The sequence below is a fragment of the Myotis brandtii genome, unplaced genomic scaffold, assembly GCF_000412655.1.
Source record: "Myotis brandtii unplaced genomic scaffold, ASM41265v1 scaffold154, whole genome shotgun sequence".
NCBI lineage: Eukaryota > Metazoa > Chordata > Mammalia > Chiroptera > Vespertilionidae > Myotis > Myotis brandtii.
This window is the reverse complement of record NW_005355584.1, coordinates 7,112,218-7,124,188: the sequence shown is the minus strand read 5'-3', so window position 1 is coordinate 7,124,188 and position 11,971 is coordinate 7,112,218. Positions and strand designations below refer to the sequence as shown.

Genomic DNA, 11,971 nt, shown 5'->3' with positions numbered 1-11,971 from the left:
ATTTACATTACGATTCATAACAGAAGCAAAATTACAGTTATGAAGTAGCAACGAATTTTATGGTTGGAGGTCACCACAACATAAGGAACTGTATTAAAGGGTCGCGGCATTAGGAAGGTTGAGAACCACTGCTGTAGAGGGCAGCGACAGGGTGTGTGTGTGGAGCGTCCTGACGGTGTTATTTCAGACCCGAGGGAGGTCAGCGCCGGAACATGCTGAGGGAGGACGGAAGGTGGTTTTGCCCGTTAGGTCCCCGAGACTGTGCAGACAAAAGGGAGGGTCCCGAGTGGGGCAGATGGGCTGCTATTTCCAGGGGTCACCAGCTTGACCTGCAGGCCCTTCCTGAGCTGGTTCATGGGGTGCCTGTGTGCATTATTGGTGGCGAGTGACCCTGTGTCTGGAAGGAAGGACAGCTGTCCTTAGACAATACGGTGGACACCATCAGTCCTGGCTGGGTTCAGCAAGGCGCTCTGAGCACGCTCTGAGTTCAGAATGGCAGGTCATGGGCAGGGATGCTGTATGCGGGGCCCAGAGGGCCAGTGACCCACGTATTGGAACCTTTAGGAAGCCGGTGTTTCTGGGAGGGGGGTGTGTTTTATCAGGGCTGGTGTTGGAACCGGACACAGTGCTCCCTTCCATGTGTGGTGTGTTTCTGAGCGAGTGGGTTTTTGGGTTATGCACATGCCTGTACATGCACATGTGTGCACAAGCACCGCCGCCCTTGGGAACCGCCCTCTGCCTGTCCGCAGTGCCTGGCAATCTGTCCCCTGCATTTTCCTTGAACAGACCTGGGAAAGGGGACCTGGATTTGGATGTGTGCTGTGTGCTTGGGGGGCGGGATATGAGAAGAGCGCGAGCGAGGAAAGGGACAGCAGTGACAGAGTGAACCCCTCACAGTGCGTACCCACCACCATTCCCACTCTCCTCATCAGTATGGACGTGGCTGGAACTGAACGGATGACGCAGAGGTAGTCGCTCGATCCGGGCCATGGTCTTCGGGTCTTTGGAAAATGTTTGCAGCACCTGGCGTGGCTGCTGCTGCTCTCACTCTGGTGGCCGCCGGACGTGCTGAGCTCGTTAAGCGCACACTCTGTCCCCAGACAGTCCAGCCTGGGCTGGCTGGCAGATCCGAAGCTTCAGGGTCCTTATTTGTCCTCTTCGAGGACCAGGGGTGGGGTGGAAGCTTTGACATTCAACAACGTGCCTCATTGTATTTTATGTTTACTTTTACCAGAAGCTGTTGCTGGGTAAGATGCTTTTGCTTAGGAAAAGTCCCTTCTCGTTTCTGCAAGATCACTTCCGGTGTAGTAGCATTATCTTAACGTGGATGGCTGAGTAACACAAAAACATGACGATAGGGAATGAGAGTGGAATTTTGCTTGTTGATTCTGTTTTGTTCCTTTGGAGAAAAGTATTGGCGGTCTGTTATCTTCAGAAGTCAGGACTTGCAGCGATGGGTCGCTGACGGTGCCTGAAAAATACATTGTCAGACAGGCAGGCCGCATAAATCCTGGGGTAACGTGACATCATGTTCTGTGGGGAACCGCTCTTCGTAAACAGGCTCTGATAGATCACTCTCCTTCAGAGGCGCACAGTCCAGCTGCTTTCAAAGGTGCTGCGTGCATTAGTGATAAACTGGGTCACGTTACAGTGGTTACTGGCGGTAGTGGGTCTGGAAAATTTAAACTGGCTAAAGTGTATGCATGCTGTACACTTTGTATGAAGGAAGGCATCTGGGGAAGGTTTGTGACCTTGTATGCTTTTGATCATCTTAAAGTATTGTTTGGTGTTTGTACAGTGGCAAACAGCATCTTGAATAATTTCTTGCACGGTTTGCCTTTCAATGAAAATAGACTTAATTCGGGGTATCTTTACAGAAAACGTGTATGAGCCGTTGGTTAGAATTCAGCAAGATTGGTTATTGATGTGTTTGCGTTTCCCCTGCGTGCTCCTGATGAAGGGGTCTTGGGGGCCGGTTCTGCGCCAAACAGTATACTGGGGAGGTAATGTTTAACAACGGTTTATGGCTTCCTGCACATAATTATCTCTCTCTGTATTCTCAGGCACAATTCTTTCTTTCATTTGATGGTGGGGACTTCTAGGCTCTTTCACAGAACGCACAGAAGAAAGAGATAATGTGAGATTGGTATTAATTGCAGTCTGTTTTCTTATACTGGGAGAGAAACGTTGGTTTTGGGTAAGAGGCTGGAAAATAGGTCAGCGTGCCTGTGTTAGGGGCCAGTACAGCCTTTTGCTTTGTTTACATGGACTAAAATACAGTTTACTTATAGAAACAAATTTCAGTTAAAATATGTTTTGCAGTCAGCTAATGGGAATGTCAAAAAGATTTGTCCAGTAGACCAGGAGGTGTTGCATAGTGAGGAAATATAGTGAGTGTCTCCATACATGATTGATTGTTTTCACTGCTGGTAATTTAAGAAATTAAAAAAAAAATTACATTAGATACAGAATTGGTGATAGTTTCAGCACTTTTGGGTTTAGGGTCAGAAAAAACCTATCAGCCACTTTTCAATGGGATTTCCCCCCCTCAAGTTTATCTGAGGCCTCTGGCCTTCCACGCTTGTTTTTAAAAATAGAAATTTACGCACCTTCGTTTTCACTGGTGTCCCCCAAGTTTTCAGTCGGAATGTGGCTGGTGGCTGTCATCATCTTGGTGCAGGACGTAAAAGAGTCAAAACTAGAAACTCGCTGCTTTTGTGGTTCGTGGAGGGAGCAGCCAGTGAATTGTTCTCTGTTTGTGTGAAAAGCTGAACAGCCAGCCCTCCGTGACGACAGTCTTCGTTGGAGCTGCCCAGTTTGGGGGAGATGCAGTCGTAAGCTTCTGGAAAATGGGGCTTTTAATAGGACCGTTGCCAAGATCATAGCACTAGCCCTGCCTTCCCTCCAGGAGCAGGGGTCCCAGCAGGTGCCAGCTCTCCTGGCCGGCCAGGGTGCCCTAACAGGACACTTGCTGCAGAACATGAGGAAGTAAGCTCTGGGTCCTTCCCTTTTGTGATTAAGTCACTGCTTAATAGGATGGGAAATAGCGAAAAGTAGGTGACATGAGGCATTCATTTTGGAGAGCAAAAGAAAAGCAAGTACAAGGACACTCCTTTTGATATAAAAATCCCCTCCTTTATTTTCACATGGACAGCTCTTTATTAAAGTCTCCCTAATTCCGTAACTTGGGATTTTTTTCAGGATGTTATTAACATCTGGGGAAAGCGTATTCCCACATCCTCCCTGGTTGGTTCTTGGACTTTGTGAAAGTGAATAGTAACTATATTGTGCACTCATCTGCCTTTTTTTTTCTCTCCGTTAAGGTCAGACTGGACTGCCAGTCTTTGTATTTAATAAAAGGGCATTAGGACAGCTGCTGTGTGAATGCTCATTTATATTTTCCTTTGGAAATATATTGGTCTACCTTCTTCCTGTCCATTAACATCCTTCTGTTTGTACCTTCTATCTGGAGGTGAAGATGGAGCCTTTCTCTTCTGAGCCAGGAATTTCTTTGGGTTCTTGACAGACGGTGGTCAACAGCTTCATAAAGGGTAGCCCGGCTGCCGGATCACATTGAGGTCACCCAGGCGTGTTTGCTGTAAGTGAGCGCTGAGTCCAAAGCTGTGGTCCGAGGCTCGCAGCACCGAGGCCAGTCTTGCTTACGTGGTCAGGGAGTTTGGGTAATCAAACCTGATTGTGCACAGGAGTCACAGTTATACTTGGGGACTAATGGGGGGTTTGCTTTGATTTACTTGGCAGTGTTAAATAATTTAAAGGAGACCTTTTGTTTGAGAAAATGGAACTTTGTCACTGTCCTGTCCATGGTTCCTTCCCAGTACTTCTTGTCCTGAACAAAAAGTGTGTGAGACTCACCCTTACAGTGTTTTTGGCAGAAATGTGGAGCACGTTGTTCTCTGGGAGCTGGGAGGTGAGGCTGTTATGGGCAGTGTGTGTCCTTGGGCCCCGGGATAGTGGGTTTGTGTCCTTTTCTTTTCTGGGGGAGGTGAATGCGGGGGATTCTGGTAGCCTTTTATTCATTTCTTCTTATTAGAGTGGAAATGTAGTTTGCTCATAATGGATTATTGATTGGTCTGAGCGAGGCGGCCTCGAGGCCCTGTCATCAGGGTCCTTACTCTCCGGGCAGTGAAAGCCTCACTTCATGGAGCCACTGGGACCCTGGTCTGGGGACTATAAGCCTGGAATTGTTAATCTCGGGCAGATTGGTGTGTGGGGAGAGGAACTCCTCATTGTTGTTCTGGAATTTCTCCCCATTTGTTCAGAGAATAGGCTTTTTGTCTCAGCAGTTGATAAGCTGGTGCAGGATGTTAATGATGTATTTTAATTCATGGCTCATAATACTACAGTGTAACCAGTAAAGCTCGCTTCATTGTCTGCTGAAGAACAAACGCCCAGTATACTAAGCACACTGGGCCCCCAGCACTGGGCATGCCCTGTGGCCAGAGTCCCCTTCAGAAATGCACCAGGCTGAGCTGGAGACTTCTCTTTTTATTCTGTGGCTTGCCTTTGCAGCCATAACACCCCTGTCCATGTCCTGAGCCGTCTGCCTGTCTGCTGCGAGCAATTTTCTCTATAAGGGCATCACTGTCCCTACCTCCCCCATTCCCTGCATTTCACAAACGCTCCTATTACCAGTGCTCTGGAGAGGACAGGTCCCCAGGCCCACTGCCTCTGGCTCAGACTTTGCCAGTTCTGCCCATTGTCCCCCAGCAGGTGACCAGAGGGGGAGAGAAGGGAAGTGACCACACAGCTTCGAGGAAACCCAAACTATTTCTTACTATCATGCTATGGTTAATTAATGAACTGGAACTAAAAAATACCCATCTGGAGAGCTCTTTGAAAAACTACAAGAGCTTCGGGTTTGCTCCCTAAACTGAAAAGTAGTGAACTTGGTTCAGAACTGTGCCATCCCCTGTTCCGGCGGACCCCTCCCCCCCGCAACCCCCCTCCCCCCCATGTCTACTAGTTCTGCTTGGGTTGCTTTCAGAAAACTTGCAGAGTGGCTTTGCAATGAAAATTACTCTGAATGTTAGAGGTTATTTGAAAATCAGCCTTCTGGTTCCTTGGATAACATTTTGATAGAATTGGCTTAGATAGTTTTGGGGAAATCAGTACAAAATCCGTCGGCTTTGGCTTTGTGTTGGCTTAATTTACAGAGCAGAAGATGGCAAGATTTTGTGTAGATTCAAAAATATGCTTACTGTTTAAAAATAGAGGATATTTACCTTGTCTTCTGATAATATCATATTTAACTGGTTGGAAAGTGGTGGTTTGAAATATGGAAGAAAACCCTCAACAGCATTGCTGGTTTTTGCCTTGGGAAGCTATGGAAGGGATCCCAGTGAATGCCCCTGTGAGCTGGGCTGGTCCAGTTTGGCTGGTGGTAGTCACACTGCGCTGTCTGCAGCCCTGGAGCTCGGGGTGGCTTCCTCGATGTCTCTGGGCGAGCCTGAGACATCAGCAAGCAATCTCTTAAAATAAAATCCTGCTTTGCTTTTAAACAGTTACTTATTACTCAGATGCTTTTACTTTCTTTGAATTTCACACACTCCAATGAACAGAAGGTACTTTCTAACTGCATTGCTTAGAGCCCTGTGAGCTTCCTGGGGGCCTCTGAAGGGAGAGGGGGGAAGTGGGTGTGGGAGGGATGGGGGAGTGGTGGAGGAGGTAAGTTGGGGAGGGGTTAGGGGTGCTGTAGAGGTGGTGGAGGGGGAGAGGTGGGAGAAGGGGCCCACAGGAGTTCTCAATTGTGTTACTCGATTGTGTTACTGGGGTCCCAAATGTGAATCATTGTGTGTGTGTGTGTGTGTGTGTGTGAAAAATGTTAAAAAAAATCTGCAGAGTAAAACAGAAAGAGTAATAGACATGCACACCCCCGACCGGGAGAGGCAGCAATTTGCTTTCTCTCTTTTGATGAACTGTCTGTAAAGTACTTCATCACAGGCCTCCAAAAAACGAGCCCATTTTCCCACATTAGCGACCTGACACGAGTGACCCGAGAGAAGTCACGGAAGCTCTCAGTGTCGTCTGCTGTCCCGCCCAGTCCACGGCGAAGCTAGTTTTTCTGCAGGTTCCGAGCTGGGCCTGCTGTGATGACCGCAGCTGCTGGTGGAAGACTCGGTCCTGGTGCTGAAACCGTTTGTGAAGCTGTGGCCCAGGTGTTACTGGAGGGTGTTTCCGTGCTCGCTTCCGGAGCTCTTAGTTTGCCCTTTTGAATTGAGCAAATCAAATATTGTCATTGCCAGTGACAATGTATCTTTGGGTACTGAATTGACATTTCATTCATTTATTCTACAATTATTAACTAATTATAATACCTGGAACATTTACTGTGTGTTAAACACTCTACCTTGCTTGCGTTAATTTAAACCTCACAAAATACTATAATATGGATACCATGACCATCATTTCCATTTAAAGATGAAGAAATGGGCTGGGGAGCAGAGAGGTTAAGACACTTGTTCAAGGTCACACAGTTGATCCAAGTGAGTGGCAGAATGGGATTCCAGCTCAGTGTGTCTGACCTTGAAGCTCAAGGTCAAGACCTTCTTTCCCAGCACTGTGAGGCCCACTGTGTGACTGGTTCTGTGCTAGGGAATGGGATTTAGTGGGGAGAAAGCTCGATATTTTGTGGGTCTGCCCTCACAAAATATATTGTCTCACATACGAGTGTGTGAGGGATTAAAAAAGTGGGAATAGTAATGTGTCCAGATGTGTGTTGAGATAGGGCTGGACCCTGCAGAGTGCTGGGCAGGGCCACTCCAGGGGCCCAACTCAGTCTCATGCTAAAGGGGCTCAAATGAGGCCCCTGAGAAGGTCAGTGACTGATGTGTGGCAGGGCCCAGAGGTACTGTGAGTGTGTGTTCTGCTGGGGTGTGGGCAGGACACGAGGTCATGAACTGGGGGGCCTGGGGACATGTGTCCTTGGTGCAGGATACAGCCCTTTAAGCCCAGGTGGGGAGTGTGGCCTCATCTGAAGGGTGTGCACACCTGTGCAGGTTTCGGTCTCAGGTTGTCCAGACGTGCATTCTGGAACTGCAGTTTTGGCTGAGATGAGAGGGGGTGTGGATTCAAGGCTGAATTGGAGATACAGCGAACAGGATGAACATTATTATGGGATGCTGGGAGACAGAGGTTAGGGCTGGGGAAGACCTTGAGTGTTTGGGGTTGGGTCCTTGGGACTGGGCAGTCCTTCTCACCCCTGAAGTTTAGCTGAGACCATCTATTCCTAGACTTTCCTGGACTCCCCTGAGAGGACCAGCCAGGCTTTGCCAATGCAGGTCATCACTTCCCTCCCTACCCTTCCGGAAACTTGCACTTGCCCAGCTGGGGCACCGCCAGTATCCTTTTTTCCCACTGTGTGTCCTTTCTGACTTTTGGGTTCCTCGAAGCTAAGCCTGTTTCTTAGTCACCGTTGGTTGTTAAATTCCCAGACGTCACCTGTCGCACAGTAGGCCCTCAGGGATTGTGATGAACCCTGTTGTTCAGTGTGAGGCTGCAGGCAGCCCTGGGCCTTAGGTCCTGTGGGGATCAGAGGTTGATAGAGGCTGCGTAGGGTTCCTTATAGGCCCTCTGGCTACGTTACAGTGCTTCTCCCTGTGGTGTGTGTCTCAGGTCTTAGCTTTGTGAGACTGGCTCTCACAGGAGTTCCCTGGGACAGGTGTGGGAAGCAGTCCCCGTGCAGTGGGTCACCTGGGCGTGCTGCTGCAGGAAGTGACCTCTCTGGGCTGAGGCTGAAGATGCAGTTCCCAGGGTCCTCACTTACAGAAGGGTTTGTTTTAGTTGAAACAGTTACCCACAGATTAAATTTACCTACATTAAGTGTTAGCAGTCTTGGGAAAGTCTCTTTATTTCAGTTGTGCTCTGCAGTCCAAGAAAGTAAGTCTCCGAGGTAGGGCGGCAGCCTGACATATGCACGCAGACCTGCCGCTGCCTTTCTTTGTGCGCTCACATGCTGATTTCTTAAACAGGTTATTTTCATGACTTTTATGTTCTGTCCCCCTAAACCCCTCCCCGTGCCCATTAGAATGCATTCTTACGTTATGAACACACGTTTTTAGTTTCTTTAGTAAACATTTTAATTTTTTCAATTTTTATAAATATTAACCTTTTCAAAATAAAATCTATTTTGAAAATTACATAAGGCATTTTCAAAAAGTAGCTTCCAACTCTTTATTCATCTCTAGAGAAACACACACACACACACACACACACACGGGAACATCCATTGGAAATCTATTTTAAAACCCTAATCAGCAAGCCATTTTTATGCCTAAACAATGAAATTACAGTCTCGTCTGGCAAGTTCCCAGTGACAGCCTTGGGAAGAGTGTGTCAGACAGTAACAACAGAACTCTGATTCATTATGGGCAAAGTATGTGGTCAGCGGGGCTGTGCTTTGTGCTTTGCGCATGTCTGTGGTGACTTGTCACATGTCAGCTAAGACACATGGACGTGCATTGGCTCTCTACCCCCACCCCTCCTCGTAGTGTCTGTGTTACCTGAAGGTTTGGAAGTGCGAATCACTCCCGACAGGGGCCACGGTAAATGGGGAGAAAGCATCTGAGACCCCCTCCTCCCCCTGGCTCCCAGAGGCTGAAGGGCTTATAAAAATAGGACAGCAAAGCCCTTAGTGCCAGGAGGGCTGATAACGTCCCCATAACCCTGTCACTGGGATGGCTGCCCCGGGCCCATGTTTAAGTGCAAAGTTCCGAGGACAGTGTTCTTGTTCTTTTTTTTGGAAAAGAAAGGATGACTGTGTCTTAAATGGCAATTTTTGCTGACAAAAGTATGGTCACAGAAGTCTGTTGATTTGGCCACTGAAGCGAGCCAGTGGCAGAGAATTACGTTTTAACTGATTGCTAAAAGGTTTGCAAAAAACATCATCAGTGGACTGTGTGCATCGGGAGGGGCTGCTGAGTGGGCCTCCTTCAATGCAGGAGGAGAACCAGCCCTGTTCCAGGGGAGCCAGGTGGGCCCTCCGTCCCTAGCTAACCTGTCAGAACTCTGTCCTGAAAGATGCGGTATCTCCCACGTGCATTCTAATGGGCGCATTATTTGTCGCATTCTGCTTATCACAAGTCAGAAGGAAATTCCTGTTTTTATGGCACATGGTTGCTTTTCAGTGTGGACTGTCTTGGGCCCATTTGGTGGTGTACAGGTGTTTGGTTGGGTTTCTCACAGTGTAGAGGCTTGCCCACTGTGCGCCTTGGATTGTGCACAGGGTGCTGGACACGCCCAGGTGCCTGGAGGAGCGGCTCAAACCAGGGCCTGTCCGTCATTCTCTGGAAGGCAGATGGGCATGAAGGTGACAGTGATGATACATCTGCTGTCACCAGGGAGAGGTGGACCTGGCCTCCCCGGGAGGGCACTGTGGGGTCTGACTGTGGAGAAGTGGGGACGCCGCCCAATCTCCTGGAGTCAGCAGGGTTTTCCGCACCGAGGACTCAGCCCTGTGGCCAGAGTTTCGGGTGGTTTTGGGGATACAGCGGGGGTAGGAGTGCAGGGGAAAAAGGACAGGACCAGGATGGCAAGAAAGGTGGGCCGAAGAGATTGGGCTTTAAGAGGCGGCAAGGACCGAATGTTGCTCTGGAAATGCTCTTGTGGTCACACACACCGGGGGTGGTATCCGTGGGGTAGCCAGCGTCGGCCACCCAGTCCTGGGGTAGTTGGTTCAGGGCACAGACCTTGAAGCAGCTGAGGGTTCCCTTTCTGCACTGCATTGCTTCTCTTTTACTATATCATCCAAGTTCTTAACTGAAGACTCGTTTCCTTACCGTCTGCACACCTTTGTAGGTGCTGTTCACAGCTGCACGGCCCCGCAGGAGCTCTGCCTCCGATCTTTGCCATCGTTCCCCCCTCATTTCACTTTGCTGCTTTTTCCCACGCTCTCCTCTTTTATAGCTGTGTCTCACGCCCACAAACTCTCACCAGTCTTTTCTTAAAGATTTTATATCTTTCTGATAAAAATTATTTTAGTGCATAGTCATTTACATTGGTTTGTTTTAATTATTTAACACGATCATTATCAATAATTAATTGCTTGATTGTTGATCTTTGAAAGGAAAGTAGCTGCTTATACATCTGTTTGAATTTTTGTTGGTGCCTCATTTCTTTAATTTGGATTGGATTGATGTTTTTAAGGAGGTCCATGTGGGTCCATTGGTGGATGTGACCGGGTCTCTGTTCCCCTGCACACCTCCTTCCTAAGCTCTTCTCTGTGTCTTTTCTGTTCCAGGTGCTCGCTGCCCTCCACCATGTGCTCCAGGTAGGACATGCACATTGTGGTGGCAGGCGCGTCTGCAGCTGGGAAGCAGGAGGCTCCTCTGAACATGGAGAGATAAGACCTTGTCCTGCAGGCCTGCCTGACAGAGAGCCCTGCCACCCTGGCTGAGCTTGCCCGTGTCCTTGAGATGGATCGTCAGCAGGAGGCCGAGATGGAGCTGCGCAGGGGCCCCGAGGTGGCCGGGGATAAGGCCCTGAGCCACAGCTGCTGCATTTGCGGCAAAAGCTTTCCCTTCCAGAGCTCCCTGTCGCAGCACATGCGCAAGCACACGGGTGAGAAGCCCTACAAGTGCCCCTACTGTGACCACAGGGCTTCCCAGAAGGGCAACCTCAAGATCCACATTCGCAGCCACCGCACGGGGACTCTGATCCAGGGCCATGAGCCTGAGGCCGGCGAGACGCGTGTGTCCGAGGGCCTGGACGGCTGCACCAGCCCCACGAAAAGCACTTCGGCCTGCAACAGGATCCTCAATGGCGCCACGCAGCTGGACAACAGCAAGATCCTGCTGAGGAGCAGCAGGAAGGAGGCGGAGGGGGCCGCATGCTCTGGGGAGGATGGCGGGGCAGTGGCTCAGTGCTCCTTCTGCAAGAGCAAGTTCGAGCGCAAGAAGGACCTGGAGCGTCACGTGCACCGGGCACACAAGCCCTTTAAGTGCCGGCTGTGCAGCTACGTGACGCTGAGGGAGGAGTCCCTGCTGAGCCACATTGAGAAGGACCACATCACCGCACAGGTGCCCAGTGGGGAGGCCTGCGTGGTGAACGGCAAGCCGGAGCTGCCGCCTGGGGAGTTCCCGTGCGAGGTGTGCGGCCAGGCCTTTAGCCAGACCTGGTTCCTGAAGGCGCACATGAAGAAGCACAGGGGCTCCTTCGACCACGGCTGCCACATCTGTGGCCGGAGGTTCAAAGAGCCGTGGTTCCTGAAAAACCACATGAAGGCGCATGGCCCCAAGGCGGGGAGCAAGAACAGGCCCAAGAGCGAGCTGGACCCCATCGCCACCATCAACAACGTGGTGCAGGAGGAGGCGATCGTGGCCGGCCTGGCCCTCTATGAAGTCTGCACCAAGTGCGGGAACCTGTTTACAAACCTGGACAGCTTGAATGCCCACAACGCAGTCCACCGCAGGGTGGAGGCGGGCAGAACTCGGGCCCTGAGCGGGGAGGGCGAACTCGGCCCTGCGGACTCCCAGCAGCTCTTCCTCCAGTGCCTGAACTTGTGCCCCGTTGGAACCGGTGCACCAGCCCACGGACAGACCGGGCAGCGGGTGGCCGAGCTGGACCCGGTCAACAGCTACCAGGCCTGGCAGCTGGCCACCCGGGGCAAGGTGGTCGAGCCGGCCGAGTACCTCAAGTACGGGACGTGGGACGAGGCGCTGGCTGGGGATGTGGCCTTTGACAAGGAGCGGCGCGAGTACATCCTGGTGAGCCAGGAGAAGCGCAAGCGTGAGCTGGAGCCTGGTGCGCAGGGCCCCCCACGAAAGAGGGCAGGCGCACCAGGGGACCTTGCACCTGGGTCCCTGGACCCTAGGCCCGCCTCACGCCCCAGCCGCCGGGCTACCACCCCAGCCGGCCAAGGCAAGTCCTCCGAGTGCTTCGAGTGCGGCAAGATCTTCCGCACCTACCACCAGATGGTGCTGCACTCTCGGGTGCACCGCCGTGCCCGCAGGGACCA

General features: G+C 50.8%; 1 protein-coding gene across 1 annotated transcript in view; it reads left to right on the top strand.

Annotated features, from left to right (window-relative positions):
* The window catches only part of ZNF516 (zinc finger protein 516), an 89,404-nt gene that overhangs the window by 29,082 nt on the left and 48,351 nt on the right, over nucleotides 1-11,971 (top strand). Inside the window, exon 2 of the mRNA XM_005861629.2 lies at nucleotides 10,256-11,967. Within this exon, the coding sequence (XP_005861691.1) occupies nucleotides 10,431-11,967 (1,537 nt within the window). The 5' untranslated portion in view covers nucleotides 10,256-10,430. The remainder of the gene's footprint in view (nucleotides 1-10,255; nucleotides 11,968-11,971) is intronic.